Source organism: Sinocyclocheilus anshuiensis, unplaced genomic scaffold (genome assembly GCF_001515605.1).
Source record: "Sinocyclocheilus anshuiensis isolate Anshui unplaced genomic scaffold, SAMN03320099.WGS_v1.1 scaffold1433, whole genome shotgun sequence".
In the NCBI taxonomy this organism is placed as follows: domain Eukaryota; kingdom Metazoa; phylum Chordata; class Actinopteri; order Cypriniformes; family Cyprinidae; genus Sinocyclocheilus; species Sinocyclocheilus anshuiensis.
The window spans coordinates 233,461-261,285 of NW_015549681.1; the positions used below are offsets into that span (position 1 = coordinate 233,461).

A 27,825-nucleotide genomic window follows, 5' to 3' on the forward strand; every position below is an offset into this window, starting at 1 on the left:
CACACACACACACACACACACACACACACACACACACACACACACACACACGATCCGCTACGCCAGCAGTGACGTCACCGGGCCCGGAGAGCTGCGACGTCATCAGAGTATCGCCTTCCAGAGCGACGTCAGCCAGAGAGGAATTTACATACACTGCGCATGAAGCCACTTCATTTAAATATAATTCTAATCATTTTAAGTTTAAGGCATTTCAAAGCACATAAGTCCAATATCTTAAATATTTAGAGGAAAATGACATTAAAAAAGAAAAGAAAACTTCATTTTTAAAGGGAAAATAGGGAAAATCCGCCCTCTATCGGATAACTCTCAAACTACAACACACCTGAAAAACCCCACACACACACACACACACACACACACACACACACACACAATCCGCTACGCCAGCAGTGACGTCACCGGGCCCGGAGAGCTGCGACGTCATCAGAGTATCGCCTTCCAGAGCGACGTCAGCCAGAGAGGAATTTACATACACTGCGCATGAAGCCACTTCATTTAAATATAATTCTAATCATTTTAAGTTTAAGGCATTTCCAAGCACATAAGTCCAATATCTTAAATATTTAGAGGAAAATGACATTAAAAAAGAAAAGAAAACTTCATTTTTAAAGGGAAAATAGGGAAAATCCGCCCTCTATCGGATAACTCTCAAACTACAACACACCTGAAAAACCACACACACACACACACACACACTTTTTTAATTGGCCATTATAATACCCATAAAACGAATGAAATATCTACAAAGTCATCATTATGCTTTATAAACCATAGAATAGAGCCATCATAAGGAGATTTAGGTCATTTTCCTTACAAAAAACAAGCTAGGCCTATTCCACTGTCAGTGTCACACAATCATGTTCCTTCACAGAAGAAGCCAAACTACTTGTGTAATCATTGTCAGGAGTGATCGTGGTTAAATTGATGGTGACGCAAGAGTCTTAGGACACAGCTGTGTGATTCTTTTGCATGTACAAGGCCTATCCTGCACATTAAGTGACTGGTAACATCAGGGTTTTGTCACGGAGGCCACACCACCAATTGGTATAAATTCAAAGTCTCTAGAAGTAGTCTTGAAGCACATGTTGCTCTTTGAACATGGCTAAGGTGAAGGAGGAGCTAATGAGTGAGCAACGGGTTCGAATAAAGGCTGGAGTTACCGCCGCATAGCCAAGAACGTGAGATGCAGTCCAAGCACTGTAAAGTACACTTTAGACCGCCATGATGCCACCAATTCACACCAGAACCGAAAGGGGAGAGGTAGAAAAAAAAGAGAGAAACTTTCAGACAGACAAGTGAAGCATCTCAAAATTCTCAGAACTGCGTGACGAGATCAACACCACAATGACTAATGGTGCAACAGTGTCTTCAAGAACTGTGCGTCGGAAACTGGGAGAACGAGGACTTGTTGGCAGAATAGCAGCAAAGAAACCATTACTGAAAGAGAAAAAGAGAGTGAAACACCGGAAATTTGCACAAGAACTGGACAAAGGAAGATTGGTCTAAAGACTGATGAGTCCAAGTTTGAACTGTTTGGCAACAACTAAGAGTGTATGTTCGACAGAGAGAGAGGGAGAGATATAAAAATGAGTGTCTGTTGCCAACAGTTAAACACGGAGGGAGTAGTATTATGGTGTTGGGTGCTATTTCAGCCTCAGGAACAGGTGACTTAGTGAAAATTGATGATGAATACCACAACATTCTGAGGCACGGAGTATCATCTGGGAGTCATCTTATTGGGCCTGGATTTATTTTCCAAGAGGACAATGACCCTAAACATTCTTCTAACTATTGCAGGAACCATCTGTGATGGGAGGAATCTGCTGGAACATTGAAAATGATGGACTGGCCCCCTCAAAGTCTGGACCTCAACCCCATCGAGCAAATTTGGGGAAATAAACTGGACAGATGTATTGTACATTCAAAGGAAAGCCTTTGGCTTGATGGGATAACATTAGTGTTGAACACTATGCCAGAGAGATGTGCTGCAGAAGGTGGACATACCAAATATGTGGCCCTGGAGCACAAAAGCAGTCTTAAGTCGCTGGGGTATATTTGTAGCAATAGCCAACAATACATTGTATGGGTCAGAATTATAGATTTTTCTTTTATGCCAAAAATCATTAGGATATTCAGTAAAGATCATGTTCCATGAAGATATTTTGTAAATTTCCTACCGTAAATATATCAAAACTTAATTTTTGATTAGTAATATGCATTGCTAAGAACTTCATTTGGACAACTTTAAAGATGATTTTCTCAATATTTTGATTTTTTTGCACCCTCAGATTCCAGATTTTCAAATAGTTGCATCTCGACCAAATATTGTCCGATCATAACAAACCATACATCGATGGAAAGCTGATTTTAATCTCAATTTTAAAAAAATTGGACTGGTTTTGTACTCCAGGGTCACATATTAAGAGTTAAAAGTGGATAAAAACAGTACGACTCGCTTCATCTATCGATATTTGTTGTGCTCAGAGCAACCATCTGCATGTTTCATGAACATTATGAAATGATTGTTCCTGCAATAAATCATTTTTTGCCACAATTGCACATACAATTGGAGCTCTACATTTATCTAGGGAGTTAGAAACTGCTTAAAGTGTCCTAGAGACGTAGGAGCGTGAAGGCGATGTATACACATATATATATATATATATATATATATATATATTTATAGAAATACAGCTATAATAAAATTGAAATATAAATAACTTAAACTAATTTCAGTTAATTGCCGAGGCAACATTACTAATTTCGTTACTAAAATTACTAACTGGAATAAAATGTATAAAATTGAAATAAAAATAATCATAAATAGTAATACTTAAAAAAAATAATAAAAATGACAAAAGCATAAAACAAAATGACTAAAAATGTAACTAGAATTAAAACAAACACTAAAAGTATGAAAACTGAAAGGTAATTCAAAAACTATAATAGTATATAAATAATACTAAAATAACAAGGGACAACGAGGGGCTCGTTGTTGACAAACTGCTTGAGAACACAGACATTTTATGTGTACAGGAAACAAGATCTGGACAAACTTAACTCTGTTAAAAGTGTCTTTCACGGGGTGGGAGAGTCCACAACAGACTTGAGTTTGGGGTTTGTGCACGGTAGAATATCTGGTGGAGTGGCCATTATGTGGCATATGAAATATGATCCTGTAATCACAGTGATTAGATTGAATGTTGATTGGTGTATAGGAATAAAAGTAGCCATCGACAATAATGTTTTTATTATTTTAAATGTTTATATACCCTATGAATGTCCTGGTAATGAGGATGAATTTATTCAAAGGCTTGCTTTTATAGGCTCTTTTATTGAAAAGAGTGAATGCACTTGTATCGATGTAATGGGAGATTTTAATGCAGATGTTTCTGATGTGAAATCTTTGTTTGGCCAGTACTTGGTTAGGTTTTGTCAGGATAATAGTTTAATTCTGTCAAGTTTGGATCTGTTGCCAACTGACAGCTACACATATGTCAGTGAGGCCTGGAATACAACTTCATGGCTGGATCACTGCAATATGCACTGTTGATGCTCATGAAAGTATAGTAAATGTTGAAATCTTGTATGGAGCAGCTGCAACAGATCACATGCCTATTTCTGTGATGCTAAATATAGAAAAATTACCTGAGATAACCAAAAAGGGTAATGATACCCATGATGGGAGAGTTGAGTGGGCTAAGCTCACAGATTGTGATATGCAGCATTATTATAACTTGACTGATGAGTCTCTGGGGAATATTCAAATTCCATATGATGTATTTTTGTGTGATAATATTAATTGTGATAACTCAAACCATAATGATGATTTGTGTAACATGTATGATGAAATTGTGATGGTACTAAACAATGCAAGCAAATAATTTTGTAACAAAAGATCTAAACGATATAGTATTAGACCAGGATGGAATGAGCATGTGAGTAAACTCCATCAGCAAGCAAGGGAAGCCTTTAAAAACTGGGTTGCTGCTGGAAAACCAAGGAATGGTTTTTTTTGTGATGTAAAGAAACAAGCTGTCACACAGTTTAAATATACTGTTCGCTTCATAAAAAGGAGCGAACATACTCTCAGAGTTAATTCTTTGGCTCAGAAATTATTACAAAATGATATACAAGATTTCTGGAAAGAAGTTAAAGTCATGAATGCTAGTAAAATTCCTCTGCCCTCTAGTGTTGAAGGGGTTACTGGATATGAAAATATTGCAGATCTTTGGAGAAAGCATTATAGTGACCTATTCAATTGTGTTAAAAGTGACGATTTCATTATTGGGAATGTGTCTTTTAATAATGAGGTTATCAAGGCTGAGGAAGTAGCTTCTGCTATAGGAAAATTAGTTCTGAATAAATCTTGTGGCCTAGATCAGATCACAGCAGAGCATTTGAAATTTGCTAGTCACAGACTTGTTGTTTTATTGGCCTTGTGTTTTACTGGAATGTTGATTCATGGCACATTGCCCAGTTCTATGCTTTCTGTTTTGCTGGTACCTGTAATTAAAGACAAAACAGGGAAACATCAGCAACCCAAATCATTTTTAATGTAAATGCATTCATTGTATGATGTCTTACACATTTATTACAGCTATTTTTGTTTTTAACGTGGATTTGATTTTTAGCAGTCATAATGATTCCACTTTAGAATTTATTAATTTAAATAAATTTCTATTAATTTATGAAGTTAATTCAAGGTTTCCCAAAATGGGGTTTGCATGGGGAAGGAATGAATAATTTATTAAACACTAAAATATAAAATAAAATAATTTTAAAACATTTACTGAAAAAGAATAAATATTTGTTAACGTGCATGTCATGTGACCATTAACCAACATCAGAGAAACGTGAACATGTGAATGAATGTGCTGTTAAAGTATTAAAAAAAATGTACTTATAGGTTAACTATTCCTTTAATAGGAATAAAGTAAAAAAAAAAAATTAAAACTACTGGGCTTTAAATACTACATCTGATCTGGCCAACAGCATATTTGTGACCCTGGAACACAAAACCAGTCATAAGGGTCAATTTTTTGAAATTGAGATTTATGCATCATCTGAAAGCTGAATAAATAAGCTTTCCATTGATGTATGGTTTGTTAGGATAGAACAATATTTGGCCCAGATACAACTATTTGAAAATCTGGAATCTGAGGGTGCAAAAAAATCTAAATATTGAGAAAATCGCCTTTAAAGTTGTCCAAATGAAGTTCTTAGCAATGCATATTACGAATCAAATTAAGTTTAATATATTTACAGAAGGAAATTTATAAAATATCTTCATGGAACATGATCTTTACTTAATATCCTAATGATTTTTGGCATAAAAGAAAAATCTATAATTTTGACCCATACAATGTATTTTTGGCTATTGCTACAAATATACCCCAGCGACTTAAGACTGCTTTTGTGCTCCAGGGTCACATTTATGAATTGATGTGGATTGGGCCACTTTTCAACATTGATATGATGGCCAAAAAGTGGCCCAACTTACCTGCATTCACATATATGACATGATTTCATCTGAAAATGATGAACCTCTTAATAATCACTCAGTCTAGTAAAGGAAATCATATATACTTTGTAAAAGAAGCGGCCACACAGGAGGTTCTGACGCTACTCTTTAATCATCACAGCTGCTCATCAGAAAACCTTCTTCAGGTACATCAGTGATTTCAGTGCATGCGTGACGAGTTCAGCTCCTCTCTGCTCTGCGGCTGGACATCGGAGGGGTTTCCCAGAGAATTTGCACGCCGGAGGACATCAGGCCGTCCCCTCCTGAGCACAGGCTTGAGGAACGGCCGTCACAGATCTGGGCTTCACCCTGCCAACATCCAGCCATCGACCAGAGAGGAGACGGGTGTCTACAAACACATGGGACGGAGATCGGATTCGATCCAAAAGGCTACAGGTACTTGGGAAGATCCTTTTCAACAACCTGATGGGACAAATAAAACATTGGATTTTATTTATTTAATCTTTAATTATTATACACTTGTGTATAATGAATAAAACTAACGTAATTTCTTATTTAATTTTTATAAATATAAAAATTTTATACATTTCTATAAAATTAAAACAAATACAAATGTAGTTAATTTTTGTAAATATAAAATTTTCATATTTTTAATAAAATTTAAAACGCATACAAATAAATGTAATAAAATAAATAGTTTAATTTTGATAAATTACAGAAATTCATGTTTTTTATAACATTTTAAACAAACACATTTAAATTGAAAACAAAGACAAATAAATGTAATCGTTTAATTTTTTATAAATCTACCAAATTTATGTTAAATTTTTTAAAAAGTAAAACATATATTATGCAAATATTGTATACAATTTTATAAATTGTATTTACATTTTAATAAATTTAATAAAATTATAAATTCATAATTTGAAACCAAAACAGATAAATGTAATAAAATAATGTAATTATACATATAAAAAAAAATTAAAATTAAATATTTGAAACATTTTTTTATAAACATATATATATATATATATTTGAAACAAAGATTTTCTTGAGTAAATTTTTCTCAAATTCCACATATTAAAGGATTATTTATTCACCCTTATGCCGCTTCAAACCCATATGACTCTGAATGACATGAGGGTGAGTAAATGACGACACAATGTCATTTTTGGGTGAAATTATTCTTCATTGACTTACGCTTGGATCGTCCATCGGTCCGTACCTCTTCACGACCTGACCTTCTCTGTCAATGAGGAACTAAGACAAAAACAACAGTTTTGAGTTCACAATATTAGGGCAGAGAATCAGAGAATAAATATGATCTATTAACATACAATAAAAAAAAAACAGTTACCTTAGTGAAATTCCACTTGATGTTGCTGTGGGAAAAAAAAATTAATAATAATAATAATAATAATACGTTCATCAAAATGAAAAGAAACACATTTATTGTCAAGTACAAATGTCAAATTCCATATATTCAAGGATTACACAGTCCTGCATCTTAATAAAATATTTCTGCTGATCTGCATTAGAGAATAAGTGCCAAATATGAATACACAAACCAGTCAAACTCACTTTCCCAGAGTGCCTCTGCCTTTGGGCTGCTCTTTCATCCATTTCCAGAGCGGATGAGCTCCGTCGCCGTTCACCTCAATCTTACTGAAGAGCTGAAACTCTGCGTTGTAGCCTTCGGCAAACTCCTTGATCTCCGCCTCTGTTCCAGGCTCCTGTATAACACACGACAGCTCGAGAACTCTGAAATCTGAATGTGACCAAAAGCCGCCTGGACAGAATAACACCAGTCTTAAAGCTGAAGAACATGAGTATATGACGACTGGAAATCAGTGAAGAGTCAAGATACAGTGGTTGTAAATGGTTAATAATATGCGGGGAAGATCAGAGTCATTTGCAGTTCCGTATGCAAATATTGTGATGACGTCATCGCCGCTGGTTACATTCTGAAACTGAACATTCTATGGAAGTCAGACGGAGATTTTATTTAAACTTGAATCATAATGTTTGAGGAACACTGTAATATTAATAACCATAATAGCACCCAATGTTTCATACATTCATTTCTTAAGCAAAATACATTCCTTGGCCTATTTTTATGAAGAAGAAAAAAACCCAGATGCCAATTTTACTTTTGGCACAGCAGCATGTGATGGAGCAATGCCTGAGCAAGCATATGAGACATTAAATGTGTCTGAAAACTACAACTATTAAAAACATTTTTGGTAATTGAAATACATACATACAGTACATACATTACATATTTTTTATTTTTATTTATGTGACAAACTTCAAACGAAAACCAGAAATATTACCGTGGCAACTAACTGAAATAAAAATTACAAAAAAGAAGAAAAAAAAAAAAAACACTACATCTGAAGCACTAAAATTACTGATTGGAAATAAATAAAATCTACAACAAAATAAAAAATAAACCTAATGTTTAAAAATAATAACAAAATTACTTCAAATTAAACAAATTAAAATGAAAACTGATCATGCAAATAAATGAATTTTACATCTCTTGTTGGAAGATTAAATCTCACCCCACAACAGAAAATAACCCACTTACAGCTTCAGTCACGTGACCTACTTACAGTCGTGACAGTGAGCGCTCTTACAGTCTGTGCAGCAGAACAAGTGTTCAGGACTGAATGGGCTTTAATTCACAATATTACGCCACAGCAATGTCTTCCTTTTTCTGAAGCATGTATGCATTGCACAGAACGCTCATCTTCTGTATGCATGGAATACTGTATCCCATAATGCAACATGCTTAAATTGACCTTTCTTTTTTTTAACCTGAAGCAGTATTAAAGATTTCAATATTTACTCTTTATTGACTCATTACAATTTTTACACAAAACTGGAAGAAAAAGCAAAAATAAAATCAATTTTGAGATGCAAACTGGATGCCACTCGCTGGATTAAACATGCAACGTAATCAGATCATGTGGTGGCACTATATTATACAATACCACGATTTAAAATCTTGCATTGCATACTATTTAGTACGCAGAAGAGAGTATATAACGCACTACACACTGGCGTTCAATTCCTGTACATACCTGCTTTCCAAACTGGTTGCAGGGGAAGCCCAGGATGCGTAAACCTTTCTCAGCGTACGTGGCGTGCATTGCCGCAAACTGAGTGTAGTTTACGGGAGTCTTACCTCATTTAGAGGCTACGTTAGTGATGATGCACACACAACCCCTGAAACACACACAAACACACTTCTGACACCACGACCCAGATTCACAGAGCAAGATCACACTCAGCCAAAGACTAAAAATAACAATGCACAATGAAGAATGAAGAATGAGCATTAGGGGTATAATGTAGGTGAGGACAGCTGCTAAAGGAATAGTTCAGCCAAAAATTCAAATTTGCTGAAAATACGCTAACCCTCGGGCCATGCAAGATGTAGTTGAGTTTGTTTCTTCATCAGATTTGGAGAAATGCAGCATTGCATCAGTGTCTCAGCAATGGATCCTCTGCAGTGAATGGGTGCCGTCAGAGTGAGAGGCCAAAAGCTGATAAAAACATCACAATAATCCACAGCACTCCAGTCCATCAGTTAGTGTCTTGAGAAGATGTTTACAAGCAAAAACAGTTCAAAACAGCTCTAAACAAATATGTGGCTCGATTTTGATGTGAGAGACAACAGGAGATGGACTTTTTCACTGCAGGAAGCGTTATTATGGACTCATATTTTAGCCAGAAGCGACGATTTGAAGTTAAAAACATCTTAATGATGGATTTGTTTCAGCTTTTGTCTTCTCCAGATGTTAACTGATGGACTGGAGTGGTGTGGATTACTTGTGGATTATTGTGATGTTTTTATCAGCTGTTTGGACTCTCATTCTGACGGCACCCATTCACTGCAGAGCATCCACTGGTGAGCAAGTGATGCAATGCTACATTTCTCCAAATCTGATGAAGAAACAAACTCATCCTAATCTAGGATGGCCTGAGAGTAAGTAAATGTTCAGCAAATTTTTATTTTTGGGTGAACTGTTCCTTTAAGCATCGCCACTGAATAAATGCAAGATAAAAAGTTTCTCTGAAGAGGTGCAAAACTCTCCAGCATGATGCCTTATACAGAATACATAATATCAGGATTATTAGACAACTAGATTAGAAAGCAAGATAGAGAAGAGAAGAAATGCAGAGAATAGAAGTTTTGTTGTTGTAATTAAACAATGTTAGTTTAATACTTCGGGGTTTATTCAGATCAGTAACCCTAAATATGAGCATTAGTAAAGTTATAAAGAAGCTTGAGCAAATCAAACCAACTGTTTATAAATGCAGTGATCTGTTCACCTGTATTTCTCCAGAGACACTTCATTTCCATCGCTGTCTTTGGCTGAGAACTCGTATATGGATTTGGCCGACTGCCAGTCGTTGGCTTGGGCACACTGCCATAAACAGAGAGAGGTCAAAGGTCACGGGGCAAGACGAGTGTCTGCCAATCCCATCAAACTGATACACAATCATCTGCAAATCTATTCTGCAACTTCCTCGTGTGACAGCATAACTGATGAAATCTCACATTACAAGTCATCTTTGCCCTCTGACATAGTTCTGTGTGATTTTTTGCTTGCGTATGCAGCACAAGAAACTTTATATGACTTTATTTGGGCTTCAGCATTAAAATGAGCTAGACACACTTTATAATAATTTTATCATGCGAGATGGACAATTATACAAAAATACTTGAGAAAATATAGCTGTAAATTTCATGTATGATTATCATAATAGAGAATAACACTGACTTTACTACAGATCTGAGAGAGCAAACGAAACACTGCGATTATGCCTATGGAGGCACTTTATGACAGCCAACATAAGTTAGTTAAACTAATTCAATTCTTTTAATAAATCACATTACACATTAATCTGGAGTGATTTTTATGTTGCATACTAATATTAAGACATCAAATATTTTAGATTATATTAATGCACCTGCAACACCCTACAATAAAACATGCATCACACTCACTGGTGTATTTAGGAAACATGCATTGACATTTAATAAAACCTAAATAATATAATAATCTTTGAATACTACTGATAATAAAATCCATTCCAAATAAATAATTTATAGTTGATTACTCTTAATAAAATCAACGTTATCACTGGTTAGTCTTAATAATAAACCCACATAACTGCGTAACTGATGATTAACTTACTTTTAATAATAAACCTAGATAATGACATTATCATTGACTATTCCTGGTTGACAAACCAGGCCTAAAAACTCCGTCTGCTGTCTTTTTGTTAAAAATACACGAACAAAACGAATATAAATTGATTTTAAGGCACAACTAAACCCACAGTCATGATTACATAATTAAAGCTAACGGCTAACACCGGAGTGAATTAGCGGAGACACACCGGTGCCACAAATAAACACGCCGGACTTTGACCTACTAACAGCAACTACGTTAACTAGCTGTCCGACAACACAAGTTAGTCTAAACACTGGTTAAACAGCAGGTGAAGGTGTTCTCTGGTATCTTACCATGGCTCTAGCGAAGTTCTTGCTCCCCAGCGCCCGCTGAAACAATCACATAGCACTGCGGCACGAAGCCCCGCCCATCTACGGGCAAGACACGCCTTTTCTGTCAGCCTCGGCCAATCAGAAACGCCTTATGCAAAAACGTGCATTGCGTATATATTTATTCGTTATTAAAGTACAAAAAACCCGCCACAGTTTACATATCATCTCTCATTCATTTCTCAACAACTCTATATTCATGAAAAATATTTTATTTTAAATATATTTTATTAAATATACGTCTCCAAACAGGTGCTGTGGTCTTTGGTCTCAATAAAATACATTTTTTATGTTTATTATTTCATTACAATTGCAAAATGTATCAATGAAAAGTAGTTCAAATATATATAAACAATATTTGATATTTAAATATTAAATGAAAATAAAACTACATTTATTACTTTACTTTTACTTTTTTAGTCATTTAGCAGACGCTTTCAAAATTTAAATATATGCACATGCTCACATGCCAGGACTGCGGTAAAACCATAGGGTAAAACCGGGTAAACCCTTATTTTGTGCCTGGCAATGAATTCGACACCACCCAGGGGTCCTTCAGCTCCTCTGTGAGCACGTGACTGATGACAGGAAGTTGAGGTTTGAAAGCAAGCATGTTGTTTTAGAACCTTCAGTCAAACGCGCTGATGGATGACGAGGAGGAAACTTATCGATTATGGAAAATCCGTAAGACCATAATGCAGGTGTGTAAACTCTTCTGCGTCTATAACTCTCGCTTGGTAGTGGTTTACATTAAACACGTGGTCATAAGAGAAACAGAACCGTGTATGTAAAGTCAAATCGTTTACACAGGCATGGAACAAGACGAAAAACGAATCTAAAATTGCTTGCGTATTCAGCACAAGAAACTTTATATGACTTTATTTGGGCTTCAGCATTAAAATGAGCTAGACACACTTTAGAATATAGTGATAATGTCTAGAGCTCTTGACGCAGATCTTCCGTCTGTGTGATGGTGTACAGAAAACACGGCTGTCAGACAGGATTCATCACACTTACGGGAAACACGTAAACATCCTACAGCTGAGACTAGTCAAAGCTAAACAGATCTGAGAGGCTTACCTGAGAGTTAAGACTATATGCCTCTATATGACAGATTCAAAAATACATTTGATCATGAACAATTATACAAAAAATATAGCTGTAAATTTAATGCATGATCATCATAATTGAGAATAACACTGACTTTACTACAGATCTGAGAGAGCAAACGAAACACTGCGATTATGCCTATGGAGGCACTTTATGACAGCCAACATAAGTTACAGAACCGTGTATGTAAAGTCAAATCGTTTACACAGGCATGGAACAAGACGAAAAACGAATCTAAAATCAAATAGAATTATGAATACGGTGAAATTATAGGAATAATGGCGAGATTCAGTAACAGACATTGACTGTAGCAGAGAACTCGCATATAAACGTGAATCCACAAAATTAAGAGAATATAAACATTAGAATCAATTTCACACATTTTAGACCAGAAAATAGAATTATGAATACGGTGAAATTATAGGAATAATGGCGAGATTCAGTAACAGACATTGACTGTAGCAGGAGAACTCGCATATAAACGTGAATCCACAAAATTAAGAGAATATAAACATTAGAATCAATTTCACACATTTTAGACCAGGAGTCTAAAGATCTAAAATAAATAAAAATGATTAAAATAAATGTTTAACAATGATTGAAATAATACATAACAGTGCTGTACTATAGTGGATAGAAAAAAAAGTAAACTAAATATTTTCCAAATAATATTTTATGCTTATTAATAATATTAAATTGGGTCTTTATACATTTAAAAAAGGTAAATGCACAAAATCAAGAGAATATAAACATTAGTATAAATTAAACACATTTTAGATCAGGGGTTTTCAAACAGGTCTGCAAAAGAAGAGGAAACTGTGTAAAAAAAAAAAAAAAAAAGATCAAACGAATTAAAATTTAATTTAAAATAAATGTAAAAAAAATCTTAAAGTACATTAATAATTATTAATAATAATAATAAAAACATTTAAATAAATACATAACTGTACAGCACTTCAGTGAATAGAAAAAAATTTAATAATGGAAACTATATATTTTTTTCTAATTATATTTTACACATTTATCATATACATTTTTCACAGGATAAACTGGGTCTTCATACATAAAAATATATGTGACCCTGGAGCACAAAAGCAGTCTTAAGTCGCTGGGGTATATTTGTAAATTTGAACAACTTTAAAGATGATTTTCTCAATATTTAGATTTTTTTGCACCCTCAGATTCCAGATTTTCAAATAGTTGTATCTCAGCCAAATATTGTTCTATCCTAACAAACCATACATCAATGGAAAGCTTATTTATTCAGCTTTCAGATGCATAAATCTCAATTTCAAAAAATTGACGCTTATGACTCGTTTTTGTGCTCCAGGGTCACATACAGCTGCCTTTTAAATTTCAGGATGCTTAGCTGCATTCATAATGCACATGAAATGAACCCTCACTTGAATGTCGTCTTGTGTTGCTGTAGCTCTGCCATGATCGGGGATATCTGGTGACCCAAGATGAGCTGGACCAGACCTCGGATGAGTTTAAAGGTCAGTTTGGTGACAGGCCCAGCGAGGGTCGACCCAGACGGACAGACCTCACTGTGCTGGTGGCCCACAATGACGACCCCACCGACCAGATGTTCGTGTTCTTTCCAGGTGAGATGTGATGCAGGAGTCTGTGTGACACTCAGCGTTTCATGTGTGCTTATCTGAGTGCTTTGTGTCCAACAGAGGAGACGAAAGTGGGCATCAAGACCATTAAGATGTACTGCCAGCGGATGCAGGAAGAAAACATCACTCGGGCCATTATCGTAGTCCAGACAGGCATGACGCCCTCTGCTAAACAAGTACGACAAAGATCTCGCCTGAAACCCTAAACACAGCTGATTAGGTGCCAGGCAAGCAGATGGATAGATAATTAGTGGCTTGAACTATATCAGCTGACCTGTTTTACCTGATGATTTTGCAGTCTTTGGTTGATATGGCACCAAAATACATCCTGGAACAGTTTCTACAGCAAGAGCTGCTCATAAACATCACCGAGCACGAGGTGAGACGCGTTACATGCGGAAAAAACGAAAATCTTTCTCTCTCTCTTTTTTTTTTTAATTCTAAAATTTAAAAAAAATTATTTTCGAAATCTTAATTTTTTTCTAACAAAATGTAGTAAAAGAGAAGCAAAAATAACACATTCTATTATTTGAATTGTATAAGCTCGATTTATTTAAAAAAAGTCATATTGAGATTTGTTATATGAACACATATTTTGCGATTTAAACTGGGATGATGCACATTTAACATCTGCTGTTAAAAGAACAAAAAATACTAAATTATAATTTTGTCTCAATCTATTTATTAGTATAATTATAACCCAAGCTCAAAAAATATTTTAGATATAAATATTTAAAATATTTGTTATTTAAAAACATTAATAATATAATTATTAATATAAAAATTTTTATATTATTATTTATAAAAAAATCATATTGGAATTTGTTAAATTAAAATCTGTTGTTAAAAGAACAAAAACTGCTAAATTATAATTTTCTCTCATTCTAATTATTAGAATACATTTTATAATACAAATATTGATTAAAATATATATTAAATTCAATTAAATTTATGCATTTAGCAGACACTTTTATCTAAAGCGACTTACTTTATATTATTTAAAACATTAATAATATAAATATAAAAATTATGAATATAAATATTTATTAAAAACCATATTGAGATTTGTTATATTAATAAATATTGTGATCTGTTAAAACAACAAAAACTACTAAATTATAATCTTGTCTCTCGTTCTTAATTTTAACCCAAGCACAAAACATATGTTATATTTTTACTAAATAAATAAATAAATATATATATATTAGTTGTTGTTTGAGTGAGAGAACATCCTGTAACTTAAGTGCAGTTTGGGGAAAATTGTAATGTTACATTTTTATTTCTATTATGAAATAAAATTTTACATTGAAAAAAGTAGATTTTTGTTTGTATATGCTGTTAATTATAGTTCTTAGAAAGAAAATCGTAATTGACAAATCTGTATCGGCAGATCACACTTACCAAAAAAATCTGAATCGGATGAGAAAAGTGCACTCGGTGCATCTCTACAGGAAATCTTTAATTTATTCATGATTGGTTCTGTCTTTCTCCTTCAGTTGGTCCCTGAACACATTGTTATGACGAGAGAGGAAGTGACAGAGCTGCTGGCCAGATAGTATCCATAGCAACGGCCCGTGTGTGAAGCCATACTTTTAAAAGTGTCAGACGGAATTACAAAAGCGATTGTTTCCAGACAGGTTTCCCAAACACTCTCCTCTCTGCCATTGGTCAGAAAAACAGGTCGTCCTGCCCCAAACTCACTCACTGTTGACTATCTAGTAGACTGGGATAAGAGAAAGTATTGTAACACACTTCACCTGTAAACAGCAGATTGATTAGTATTTGGCTCCTCTCTGTTAACCACTTTTCTTGACAGCAATCAGTAAACTCAAGGAGACACAGTTACCCAGAATTCAGTCTAATGATCCCGTGGCACGCTATTTCGGGCTGAAACGAGGGCAGGTAAATCTGAAAAGTTTAACGCAATCTTTGTGTTACTTTAAGCTGAAATCTGGTGCTTTACTATTAAAGGAATGAGAGAATATATTGTTTGAACTGTATAAGTCTGGGGTGTTAATTTTGTCAGCTATTTTCATTTTAGTCTTAGTCTTAGTCCCGTGTTAAAATGTCCTTGTTAGATTTGATCTTATTTAGTCAACCTTATCCTATTTAGTTTTAGTCAAGTTTTAGTCGACTAAAAGTCTCAACATTTTAGTCTAGTTTTAGTCAATGGTTGATTATGCAATCATGGTTAGTCATGGTTGCCAGATTGCTTAAAATAAGCAAAACACTGTGCAGAAAATGTATCAATGTAACAGCGAAGCTCTGATTCGGGGATTTGAACTCTTGATATCTGGCAACCGCACTCATGAAAGCTCGCGTAGTAGAGGCGTGTAGAGCGGTCTGCAATAACATTTTGTCTCCTTTTTTGACGAAAATAAAAAGAGGTTTTTGGTAGGGCAGCACGATTAATCGAATGCGATGGTCATGCGCATTTTGATAGTAATGCCGGTTCTGTAATCAGCAGAAAATCATCATCATGTGCTTTCAGATGGAGCAGAATTTACTACACATAGCCGTAGTTCACTGACAAGTTACGCAAAAAAAATCGCAAACAATATTATTGCGCGATTATGAAATCGAAGAAATCGTTCGTGATAATGACAGCTGTTTGCATAGCTTCTCAGTGAACTACGGCTCTGTGAAGTAAATGCTGCTCCATCTGAAAGCATGTGAAAATACCACATTTAATAACATATTTTTACTCCAAACTCACTTCATAACGTCAGTCGAGTGTTTGAAATAAATCCTTCTGTGAGATGATGTGGCTTCTTACACAGAATAAGGCACGCAACATATTTCATAGTATTTAAGCAGTGATAAAGGCATTGCATTATAAATATACTTTATTTTAATGAAAATTATAATAAGAAGAACTCGGATAAACCGTATATTGCCGTAGTCGTGTGTTTATTAGTCACGTTGAATCAATGAAAGCAGTTGAATCTTCTGTTTATTCAGCTGCAACGATTTTCTGGGTTTCTTCTGCGGGGTGTATTTGGAGTTTCAGTGCGAGAGCGCCCTCTGGCCTTTGGATGGAGATTTACTGCTGATCACAGAACCGTGCTTCACTGAAAGATACGCATGACAATCGCAGCTTCTGTCGAATCGCGATCTTGATTCCATTTCGATTTATCGTGCAGCCCTAGTTTTTGGTAAAGTTTTTATTTTTTTAAATACATTTTAGTCTCGTCTTATTTCGTCAATGAAATTGCATGTTGATATAGTCATAGTTATCGTTCATTGACCTTATTATTGTCTCGTCTTAGTCATGGGAAAAAAGCTCATCAATGAACATTTTTTGTCATAGTCTTCGTTAACGAAATTAACACTAATATCAGCGTTGAAAAGCACCCACTGGTGGAGCAGTATTTAGTTATAAAGGTGCTGATTTCTGTCTAACAGGTGGTGAAGATCATCCGGCCGAGTGAAACAGCTGGACGCTACATCACATACAGACTCGTACAGTGAAGACCAGCCTCAGCGTTTTGTTATTTTCATTTGATGTAAAGCTCAAGAGCTACAGATTTGTGTTTGTCATGTGATGTGTTTTTTGTTTGTTTTATAACGGATGATTCTTGTGATGGACGGCAGCAATTATGAATTTAGGTTTATCTTTAATTTCCATAAAACTTGAATCTTGGATTTGTTTTTGTTTTTTTTGCAAAATAAAAAAATTAATACATTTTTGTTTAATGAATGGTTTCGTTACTGTGTTGTAAATATTTTCACGCATTAATGGCAAAAAAAAGTTAAATCCCAACTTAAGTATATTTTTATATATATATTTTAATACATATTGAATAATATTATTTTGTCACCACATTTAATTCAAAAATATTTAAAATAATAAAGATGGAAATATTATTTAAATATTTATTAATTCTAATTATATTATTTCTAATATATAGTCCACCATATTCCAGATCTGTCAAACCTGGCAGCAATTATGAATTTAATTTTATCTTTAATTTCCATAAAACTTGCATCTTGGATTGTTTTGTGTTTTGCAAAATGAAAAAATAAATACATTTTTGTTTAATGAATGGTTTCGTTACTGTGTTGTAAATATTTTCACGCATTAATGGCAAAAAAAAGTTAAATCCCAACTTAAGTATATTTTTATATATATATTTTAATACATATTGAATAATATTATTTTGTCACCACATTTAATTCAAAAATATTTAAAATAATAAAGATGGAAATATTATTTAAATATTTATTAATTCTAATTATATTATTTCTAATATATAGTCCACCATATTCCAGATCTGTCAAACCCAAGCACAAAAGTTTACAAACTATTAATGAATGGTTTCGTTACTGTGTTGTAAATATTTTAATGCATTAATGGCAAAAAAAAAGTTAAATCCCAACTTAAGCATATTAATATATATAAATATTTGATTACATATTCAATAATATTATTTTATATATCACCACATTCCAATTAAAAAATTATATTTAAAATAATAAAGATAGAAATATTATTTAAATATTTATTAATTCTAATTATATTATTTCTAATATATAGTCCACCATATTCCAGATCTGTCAAACCCAAGCACAAAAGTTTACAAACTAAATTATTCATTGCAAATATAGTAGAAATGACAGATTTATTGCATGTAAATGTTTTCTAAGAATATATACAGTTTCAGAATATACAAAAGGGTTTTGAATTCACTCACAAATGTCTGGTCAACAGCGGTGTTATGCATTTATCAGTCAAGTCAAATGGTTAAAGGCTTTAGTTAACATGGTTGAGATGAAACTACAGTCCCAGGATGCTTTAAACTATATTTAGTTAGACAGTACAGTGCTGCTGGAACAACATTAGTAATGAAATATACACACTATTACAAATGAAGCAAATGTTTAGAAGAGAAATATGCATAAGCATTTTATAATGCATCACATTAGCATTAAAACCAGCACTGACCAGCAGTCCAGCTGTTGTTAGATCAGTTTAACGTAACACCATTTTATGCTTATTTGCCAACAAACAAGGAAAAACTCCAGTGCATAGATGAAACTATAATAAATATTGTAAAATACAATGTTACAAGCTTCTAAAGAGACACGTACTTCCCAACAAAAATGTATCGGAAAAAAAAGAGGCTTTAAGCAAAGCACTTTTTATATCTACAACACACTTGACTCACCTTGAGATCCTATTAAATAATAATGATGTTTATGTTTGTTTCTGAAAGACAGTAATTATTGTATTCCAGTTCTGGGTTATGAATGTGCTGGTTTATACAGTCTAGTGCGCAAACTTATATTTATATTAAGGGAATATAACCACCATCATCTGATTAAAGAGACCAACATTATATAAACATTCAGTTCATATCAGCAAATATGTGAGCCTGGAGCACAAAAGCAGTCTTAAGTCGCTGGGGTATATTTGTAGCAATAAAACTACACTGATCTAGAAGTTCTAGAAAAAACGGCATGAGAGGTCACTGAGAGGTCATATGAGTTCGCCTGTCAGTCAAAACCTTCTTATTCTTAATGTTATTCATCAGACTTTTAGGAATTAATATATATAAAAATAACACTTGTTCTCCTGTTTTACATCTCTAATGGTTGAAGTGTGTTTTGGCCTGTCTTACTGATCTGAGACCTGCTCTGCGCTGGTTTCCTGCGGGTCTGTACCGTCCGTCTGCTCTGGGATGGTCTCTGGAACCAGTCCGCTCAGGTCCAGACTCACTCCGGGACTCATCTGGTCTTCTTCTGTGCTTGTCTCACTCTCCTGACTCACCAGAGGAGGGCGCTGTGGTCTGCTTCCTCTGCCCAGATCCTCCACGTCAGAGTCTGAGTCCAGAGAACGCTCCTGAGAACCAGAGGAACCCACAGAACGACCTGAAGAGCGAGAGGAACAAACATACACTTGATCAGACGTAGAACAGCACGATTTATAAAAAAAAAAAAAATCACAGAATATTTTGTGATATTGTGATCTGAACTGTGATATGATGAACATTTGAGCAGTTTACTACTAAACTACTAATTCTAATTCTATCTCTCATTCTAATTAAATTTCTAATTCTTGGTTCAATCCTAATATTAATTCTTATTTCATGAACCTATGGATACATAATATTATTTTATAATATTCAAATGTAAAATATAAAAATGATTTATTATTATTTAATATTTATTTATTCATATTTTTCTAATATATAGGAATACTCTCATATATTTAAAATATTAAACATATTCCAAATCCTCTTATTTCACAAACCCAAGCAAAATAAAAAAACATTAATAAACATAATAATATTTAAAATAATAAAGAAAAATATTATTTAATATATTTAAAAACATAACAATATTTAAAATAATAAAAATATTGAAATATTTATCCCACCACAATTCACAAACTCAAGCACAGGAAGTATTTTATAATATTAATATTTTAAATATTAAAAATCACCAGATCCACTATTTTTTAAATAATATTAATATTTAAATGTTAATAATATGTAAATAAATAAATGTATTAAAATGTAAATATTTGAATACATTTTATAAAGATAAAATATTATTTAAATATTTATAAATAAATACTATTAATTTATTTATTAATAAATATTTATTAATACTAATTATAATTGTTTATATATATATATATATATATATATTTTTACAAACCCAAACACATTTTTCATAATATCAATATTTTAATTAATAAAAAACATTATTTACTATTTATAATTTCTAATATATATGTATCTCACCACATTCCAGATCTGCTCTGTTTGGCTCTTCATGAGTTCCAGTCTCACAGTCCTGAATAAAGGAATGTATTACAATCAGAGCTGAGCACAAAATCACACACGGCATCAGAAATGCGCTGTGATCAAACCCCATCAATCCTCAATCACTGACACTCCTGTATAAACCTGCACACTACATCAGATCAAATATGAATCAGTGCAGACCTGGCTCTGGCCTGGAGAGCTGACTGAGATGAAGATGTCCTGCTGGAAGACGATCAGAGCCTCTACGATGCGCGCCTGATGAGGGTAATCCACCAGAGACGACAGGGACACCGTGGCTCCGGTGGGTTTGGGTCTCATCAGGGTCGGGCCGAACACGATGCCTAAATTACTGGCGCTCATTTTATTATCTTGCTCCAACTCAGACACTCTGACAGAGAGAGAGAAAAAAACAAGAACTTTTCATTAATATTATTACATCAATGTTTTATATTCCCTGATAAAATTCAGCAAACTTCATAAACAACATTTTTCTCATTTTTATATTCATACAGTCACAGCACCTAAAATGCAGTCTCATATATATGAAAATCTTGAAATTGAAAATAAAAGTTCATGTTATTTGTCAACTACCAAATTATTTTTTTTTAGTTGCTTTTTTTTGTCTGCTGAAATCCTATGGTTTAAATTGTTAGGTTAAAATGGCTTTAATAATTTATTCAAGTATTAAAATATTAATATTTAAACTATTAAATTATTATTAGACTATTAGACTCAAATTATAAAAATTATAAAACTTAAATACTTAAAATATTAAATTATTAATGACTTTTAAAAATATAGATACAAATATTATTCATAAAATTGTTTTGCTGAACTCCTATGAATTACATGATTAAAAAATTGACTTAAAATATAACTTCAAATCATTAAAAAAAATATTATAAAATATTATTAATACAATTGTTTATATTTTTATAATTATTTAATTATTCAAATTATAATTATTATTAAATAAAGTACCCTCTAAGAGTTAGTAAAGTTATATGCTTCCTATAAATATTTTATGATGCATTTAAAAATATTTTATCACATTTTTCTAAGGTTTACAGCAAAGTGGCAATATTTTATTTTAATATTAATATTATTAATAATTATTATGAATTTAATATGCAACTTAGGTTTACTTATACCTTAAAGAATATAAATAATTTCTATACATAATTTAATATGGCACTGACATTTCTCAATGTCAAAGAACCTCCTTCAGTTTCTTTGTGAATCAAAACCCTGCGTATGTTATGAATCTGTTTCTTAACCTCTTAATTGCCACCAGCCCACCGGTGGGCCCGTTGCTGCTCTTTTTTCGTTGTCTTTTTTCTCTGTCACATATCTTAGTAATAATCATAAATTACATATCATTTGAAAGCTTAAAACCTAAAAATTCATCCTGTGAAAACCATTTTGAAATCGGATTTTGAAATTGCGTTACCATGGAAACATACCACCTTAGTGGGTGGAGTCAGGTGTCATATTACAAAATGTATTATGGTCTTTTAGAATCAAAACTTTTTATAATCTTGACAAAATACATATCGTCGGAAAGGTCTGAGTCTCAAGATTCCATTATTTGGTGGTTATTTTGTTATAGAAGTAATATTGCCAGAGATATTTAGACATTTGTGCCAGAAAAATTAAATGGAGTTTTGATGGCACCTGGTGGCTGTTTGTGGTATAACGCCCTAAATAAAATCTCTCAGGAACCTACATTTTTTTTATATCAACTTCAAATTTGGAACATAACTTATTTAGACATAAGGCTTTCATTTTATAGCAATTTTGGATTCAAAAATATTTTGAAAAATATTTATTTTATATAAAATAAAATAAAAGGGACAGTGCATTTTCTTTACAGTAAATTTAAACTTCTTTAACATTTTGATACTTTAATATTTTGAAATGATTCCACTTCTGCAATAATCTGCAGACTGTCTTCTTAAAAAAAAGAGTCCAACCTTAGGTCTGTATTCCAAAGCGTTCATGAATTATAACAATTTAAGTCTGAATAGTGCACTTTCACATCTATATTAAAAATGGGGGGTGGCACTTAAAGAGTTAAGGTATGACGCTGCAGAATCTCACCTGCGCAGGTGCCGAATGATGTACTTGAGCGTGGCGATGTTAGCAGGCGGCAAACGCTTGAGCAGCTCTCGGAGTTTCTCCACTAAGACCAGCACTTCAGGTTCGGTTTCTGACCCACGATCCACCAGCTCTGGGCTCTTCACGCCCTCGCCGGCCTCCGAGTTCAGGCTTTCCTTGGCCAGTCCCATCAGATCGTTATACATACGGAAGGGCATGATGGGCTCTGGGAGCTGAGGAGGAGACGGAGACGATGATTGTGATGCTGCTCACTGTTACAGGAACATTTCCCTGTGTCAGGTGACTCACCTGTCTGAGGTAGAGCTTCAGCACGTTGCTGATGTCGTATGGAGACGCCTGAGAAAGCTCCACCAGCTCTTTACCGTTCTCGAACGCCTGGCACAACTTCTCCACACGCGTCTTCACTCCATTCACACGATAGATTCCCTGGAGACATGCAAAGAAAAGCATCAACCCTATAAAGTATACTCTATCATATGTGACCCTGGAGCACAAAAGCAGTCTTAAGTCGCTGGGGTATATTTGTAGCAATAGCCAAATATACATTGCATGGGTCAAAATTATAGATTTTATTAGACATTAGGATATTAAGTAAAAATCATGTTCCATGAAGATATTTAATAAATTCCCTAAAACTTAATTTTTGATTAGTAATATGCATTGCTAAGAACTTCATTTGGACAACTTTAAAGATGATTTTCTCAATATTTAGATTTTTTTTTTGCACCCTCAGATTCCAGATTTTCAAATAGTTGTATCTCGGCCAAATATTGTCCTATCCTAACATTCGAAAAATTTACCCTTATGACTGGTTTTGTGGTCCATGGTCACATATTTGATGCACAAAGGCCTTTAAATGATGAAACATTGCTGTTAAACCTGTCGTAAACAATCTACTCCATGCCTTCTTTTTTTTTTATCAAGTAAAAGGCCGTTTAGTCTAATTGTACAAATGTCCACCTGCTCCACGTGTCTTTTTGTTGTCAAATAGACACGTAAGTAGATGTAAGAATAACTTTGGTTATATTTCCAGATGAACACTTACTGGACTGAAGCAGCTCAGCTTTACTTGATGATCCATAAAATAATTTTTTAGAAAAATCAGTCAGGATCTTTTGAGGAGCGTTTATTCGTTCATCTCTCAATCATCATTGGATTGCATTGCATTATATGTTTGGATCATTTCAATCTCATCTTACTAAGACGTATTATTGGAGATATGGACTGATATTTATAGCATTTTATGTCAGTATCTGCTGTACTGTTATAAGGATCTCATTGATTTACATTACAAGCATCAGAATTTCATGTTTTTGTCCATATAAATATCAGCATCTGCAGCAAATTGTATTTTTGCTCAGTTTGAGTCACTGAATAAAATTCAGCTGTTTTTCCTCCATATTCTCACTATATCACATTATATGAGCCATAAAAGCATGATGCATCGAATATAATACAAAACAAAAACACTTTTTATATTTTATCTATCTAAACTAAATATTTGATCTAAACTGTTCCATTTTGAAAAAAAAATTGCATAAGTCAGGCCTTACAGAGTTAAAAACTCTGCATAAATCTGCATATAAAGTATAAAGATGTTTATTTTTGCTATTTTACTTCATTTTTTTCTTCAAGTGGCAGCCTAGGCGAGAATTAGGAAGATGGCATCACGAATAGCAAAGGTAAACTGACCAATCAGAATGAATATGCAAATGAAGAAATGAGCAAATGTATCAGAGGTAAAAATTCAGGCAAAGGCAGAAAACAGGGAAAATACAGGAACAGAACAACTTGATTATTTTCAAAGCTTTCCTCTCGCACCTTCATCTTGAGCGCTCTCCTCTCGGTCTCTGTGATGCACTTCTTGATGATGAAGGGAATGCCCTCCACGTCGCCCTGCAGGACCTGAGAGAAATCACGGCCGAAGAGCTGCAGACGGCCCTGGAGCTTCTTATGACCGCACTGGATGGCCAGAGACTCCAGACACTTCTTATGACACGCCAGGAAACACTGACACACAAACACACGTTACACTATTGGTCTAAATGGGTCTAAATGAGTCTACTCCACCACGCTACTGTTATAAGCATGAGCCCCATCAGTCTGACCCCCGTCAGACTGGTCGTGGCGGCGGTGTTGCAACAATATATAGTGATATTACACTGACACACAAACACACGTTACACTATTGGTCTAAATGGGTCTAAATGAGTCTACTCCACCACGCTACTGTTATAAGCATGAGCCCCGTCAGTCTGACCCCCGTCAGAATGGTCGTGGCGGCGGTGTAGCAAAAATATATAGTGATATTCTCAATGTTACTCAGAAGACAGGATACAGGCTATCGGATGAGAACGAACCTTTAACTGAATTAAGCTGAATAACACTGCTGTCCTCTGTAGAGCTGCTTTACAGCTGAAATGGAAGCTGTTTCATAATTGAATTTATTGTTATTTTCCTGTTTATTGTATAAAGCACTATATAAATAAATGTGAATTGACGTTGTACATCAGTGATCTGACCGTACTATCCAATCAGGTGATCATACATCTACAGTTTTATCGGTTTCTTTCAACAGTATAAATCTACTGAAATGGTCTCACCTCCTCACATTCTGCGCCCTGGAAATAAACGTAGCTGTCACATTCCCTGCACTTTGATGGCGTGCGCAGTTTGCGCAGCCGATGGGTTTTTGCAGCTTTGGACAATCCCACGTTTCTGAAAGGTCCAGTGGGTGCCACGCTTTCTGGTTCAATCCCATTTATACCTAAAACACAACAAACACCCAGACAAACTCAACATATATCACTACTATGTACTATACAGAACTAGATCTACTAAATAAGATCTCTTTAAAGTCTTTTTTGTTTCTCTGAGACAGCAGAGAGATTAAACAGAGAGCTGATGGAAATGTATCTGAAGTTTCCCAAAAATGACCCTCAGGCCATCCAAGATGTAGATGAGTTTGTTTCTTCATCAGATTTTGAGAAATGCAGCATTGCATCAGTGTCTCAGCAATGGATGCTCTGCAGTGAATGGGTGCCGTCAGAATGAGAGTCCAAACAGCTGATAAAAACATCACAATAATCTACAAGTAATCCACAGCACTCCAGTCCATCAGTTAACATCTGGAGAAGAAAAAAGCTGTGTGTTTGCAAGAAACAAATCCATCATTAAGGCATAAATTCAGATCGTCTCTTCTGGCCAAAATATGAGTCCATAATCCATAATAACGCTTCCTCCAGTGAAAAAGTCCACCTCCTGTTGTCTCTCACATCAAAATCCAGCCACATATTTGTTTAGAGCTGTTTTGGACTGTTGTAAACGCTGCTTGATCTGTGCAGATTTCTCTCCTGATTCAGACCAGACTACTTTTTCACCGGAGGAAGCGTTATTATGGATTATGGACTCGTATTTTAGGTGGAAGTAACGATTTGAAGTTCAAAACATCTTGATGGAAACGCACAGCTTTTTGCTTCTCCAGATGTTAGCTGATGGACTGGAGTGGTGTGGATTACTTGTGGATTATTGTGAAGTTTTTATCAGCTGTTTGGACTCTCATTCTGACGGCACCCATTCATTGCTGAGCAAGTGATGCAATGCTACATTTCTCCAAATCTGATGAAGAAACAAACTCATCCTAATCTTGGATGGCCTGAGGGTGAGACGATTTTCAGCAAATTTTCATTTTTGGGTTAACTATTCCTTTAAGTCTCCTGCTTCTCCGATGCTTCTCTCTGTAACCTGTCACTCACTTTGTTCAAACGGGGTCATGGCACCATCTCGCTCCTCTAAATCTTCATTGGATGACAAGGTGGCTGCAGATACTGGCCTTGAAGGTTTTGAGATGTCACCTGAGACCACAATGTTATTGTTTATAACAAATGATTTTATTTTATTACTGTAAACCAGACTGATCTGTATTTGTGTCATACCTGTGCTAGAGGTCGGGGAGCCCAGTCCACTTCCCGGACCAACACTGTCAGTGTCACTCAGGGTGGACGGCCAGGACTTATGAGCTTGATGATGGTCTCTACCTGCAAAAACAAAACAGCACACAAGTCCACATGACCACCCTATTCATTTTAAAATAACAATACAAACCAAATCACATCAAATATTGTAACTGCAATGATAAACACAAAGATCTGCATGCAGCCAGAAGGGGCGCTCACACTGACAGCAATCTCTTCTAATGGATAAATTAAGTGCATGTCCTGTGTGTTCGCTGTCTGTAAAACTGACCTTGACCTCGTCTTTGTTTAACCACAGTCCCTTCTCCGAACCCCGTCTCCTCTGCAGTGGGCGAAGCTTCAAAGCTGTTCTGCCGCTGGTCATTACAGAGACTGTTGTTACGGGTCCGAACGTGCCTGATTAAAAAATAACAACTCAATTTCCTTCTGAATTCAAAACGCCATGTTACTTTAATATTTCATTCAATTCCTGAAGCATTTAAACTGAGATGAAGCAACTGGAAGTAATTTCAATTAAACATGCAATGCAGTGAGGTCATGTGACAACAGTCTATTACGGTGCATTACTGTATTCCAGTATTATATTGTGACTATGCTTTGCTCTTGACCACTGATCCTTAAAGCAAATGATGTGTTCTAACAGGATGTCGTCTTACTGGTGGCTGGACGCGGAGTACGGCTCAAACTGGTACTGTACAGACAGCTCAGTGCGGAGCTGCAGGTTTTTGACATGCGCGGCGTACTGCTGACACGGATCGTACAGCTTGCAGCTCTCACAGAGCGTCTGGAAATGCACGGGCAGCGCTGCAGTCTGCACATGCATCGTCTGATAGTACGAGATGGTGCACTGGATAGGATGCATTAAACACACAACCGGAGCATAATATTCAAATATTCTTTATGCAAAAAAAATTATATAAATAAAATATGAATATTTAGAAATTAAATAGAAAGCAATAATAATTGTAATCATTTTTTATAATAATAAAAAAATATATAAAATATATATTTATAATATAATAATAATAATTATATATATATATATATATAACTTTTAAATAAAAACATATTAAAATAACATTTAAAGGGGTCATATGATGCGATTTCAATTTTTCCTTTCTCTTTGGAGTGTTACAAGCTCTTGGTG

General features: G+C 34.5%; 3 protein-coding genes across 5 annotated transcripts in view; 1 reads left to right on the forward strand and 2 right to left on the reverse strand.

The window, feature by feature from the left end:
• Window positions 1-5,638: 5,638 nt before the first annotated feature.
• Window positions 5,639-11,126, reverse strand: LOC107660382 (phospholipid hydroperoxide glutathione peroxidase, mitochondrial-like). The gene is made up of 7 exons (XM_016449657.1): window positions 11,049-11,126; window positions 9,848-9,942; window positions 8,593-8,737; window positions 7,088-7,239; window positions 6,864-6,888; window positions 6,707-6,766; window positions 5,639-5,968 (listed from the first exon to the last, which is right to left on the reverse strand). The coding sequence occupies exons 1-7, from the start codon at window positions 11,049-11,051 to the stop codon at window positions 5,936-5,938; spliced, it is 513 nt and encodes a 170-aa protein (XP_016305143.1). The 5' UTR covers window positions 11,052-11,126; the 3' UTR covers window positions 5,639-5,935.
• A 528-nt stretch (window positions 11,127-11,654) lies between these two features.
• LOC107660381 (DNA-directed RNA polymerases I, II, and III subunit RPABC1-like) lies at window positions 11,655-17,428 on the forward strand. The gene is made up of 7 exons (XM_016449656.1): window positions 11,655-11,785; window positions 13,624-13,798; window positions 13,874-13,989; window positions 14,112-14,192; window positions 15,310-15,368; window positions 15,637-15,715; window positions 17,219-17,428. Exons 1-7 carry the CDS (start codon window positions 11,729-11,731, stop codon window positions 17,282-17,284), a joined length of 633 nt encoding a protein of 210 aa, XP_016305142.1. The 5' UTR covers window positions 11,655-11,728; the 3' UTR covers window positions 17,285-17,428.
• A 1,812-nt stretch (window positions 17,429-19,240) lies between these two features.
• Window positions 19,241-27,825, reverse strand: part of LOC107660383 (minor histocompatibility protein HA-1-like) — a 32,694-nt gene continuing 24,109 nt past the window's right edge. For all 3 annotated transcript variants that reach the window (XM_016449661.1, XM_016449659.1, XM_016449658.1), the window contains exons 13-23: window positions 27,335-27,525; window positions 26,950-27,074; window positions 26,640-26,741; window positions 26,460-26,558; window positions 25,308-25,471; window positions 24,526-24,714; window positions 22,993-23,130; window positions 22,687-22,916; window positions 20,767-20,974; window positions 20,563-20,614; window positions 19,241-19,684 (exon numbers count right to left, since the gene is read on the reverse strand). In XM_016449661.1, the coding sequence (XP_016305147.1) occupies window positions 19,431-19,684; window positions 20,563-20,614; window positions 20,767-20,974; window positions 22,687-22,916; window positions 22,993-23,130; window positions 24,526-24,714; window positions 25,308-25,471; window positions 26,460-26,558; window positions 26,640-26,741; window positions 26,950-27,074; window positions 27,335-27,525 (1,752 nt within the window). In that variant the 3' untranslated portion in view covers window positions 19,241-19,430. The remainder of the gene's footprint in view (window positions 19,685-20,562; window positions 20,615-20,766; window positions 20,975-22,686; window positions 22,917-22,992; window positions 23,131-24,525; window positions 24,715-25,307; window positions 25,472-26,459; window positions 26,559-26,639; window positions 26,742-26,949; window positions 27,075-27,334; window positions 27,526-27,825) is intronic.

What these genes read in the sequence shown, in the direction of transcription:
- LOC107660381 (XM_016449656.1), top strand. Translation starts at nt 11,729, where the DNA reads ATGGATGACGAGGAGGAAACTTATCGATTATGGAAAATCCGTAAGACC. An exon ending in TGACGCCCTCTGCTAAACAA is followed by an intron (nt 13,990 to 14,111) that starts GTACGACAAAGA and finishes ATGATTTTGCAG; the next exon opens with TCTTTGGTTGATATGGCACC. An exon ending in TCGGGCTGAAACGAGGGCAG is followed by an intron (nt 15,716 to 17,218) that starts GTAAATCTGAAA and finishes TCTGTCTAACAG; the next exon opens with GTGGTGAAGATCATCCGGCC.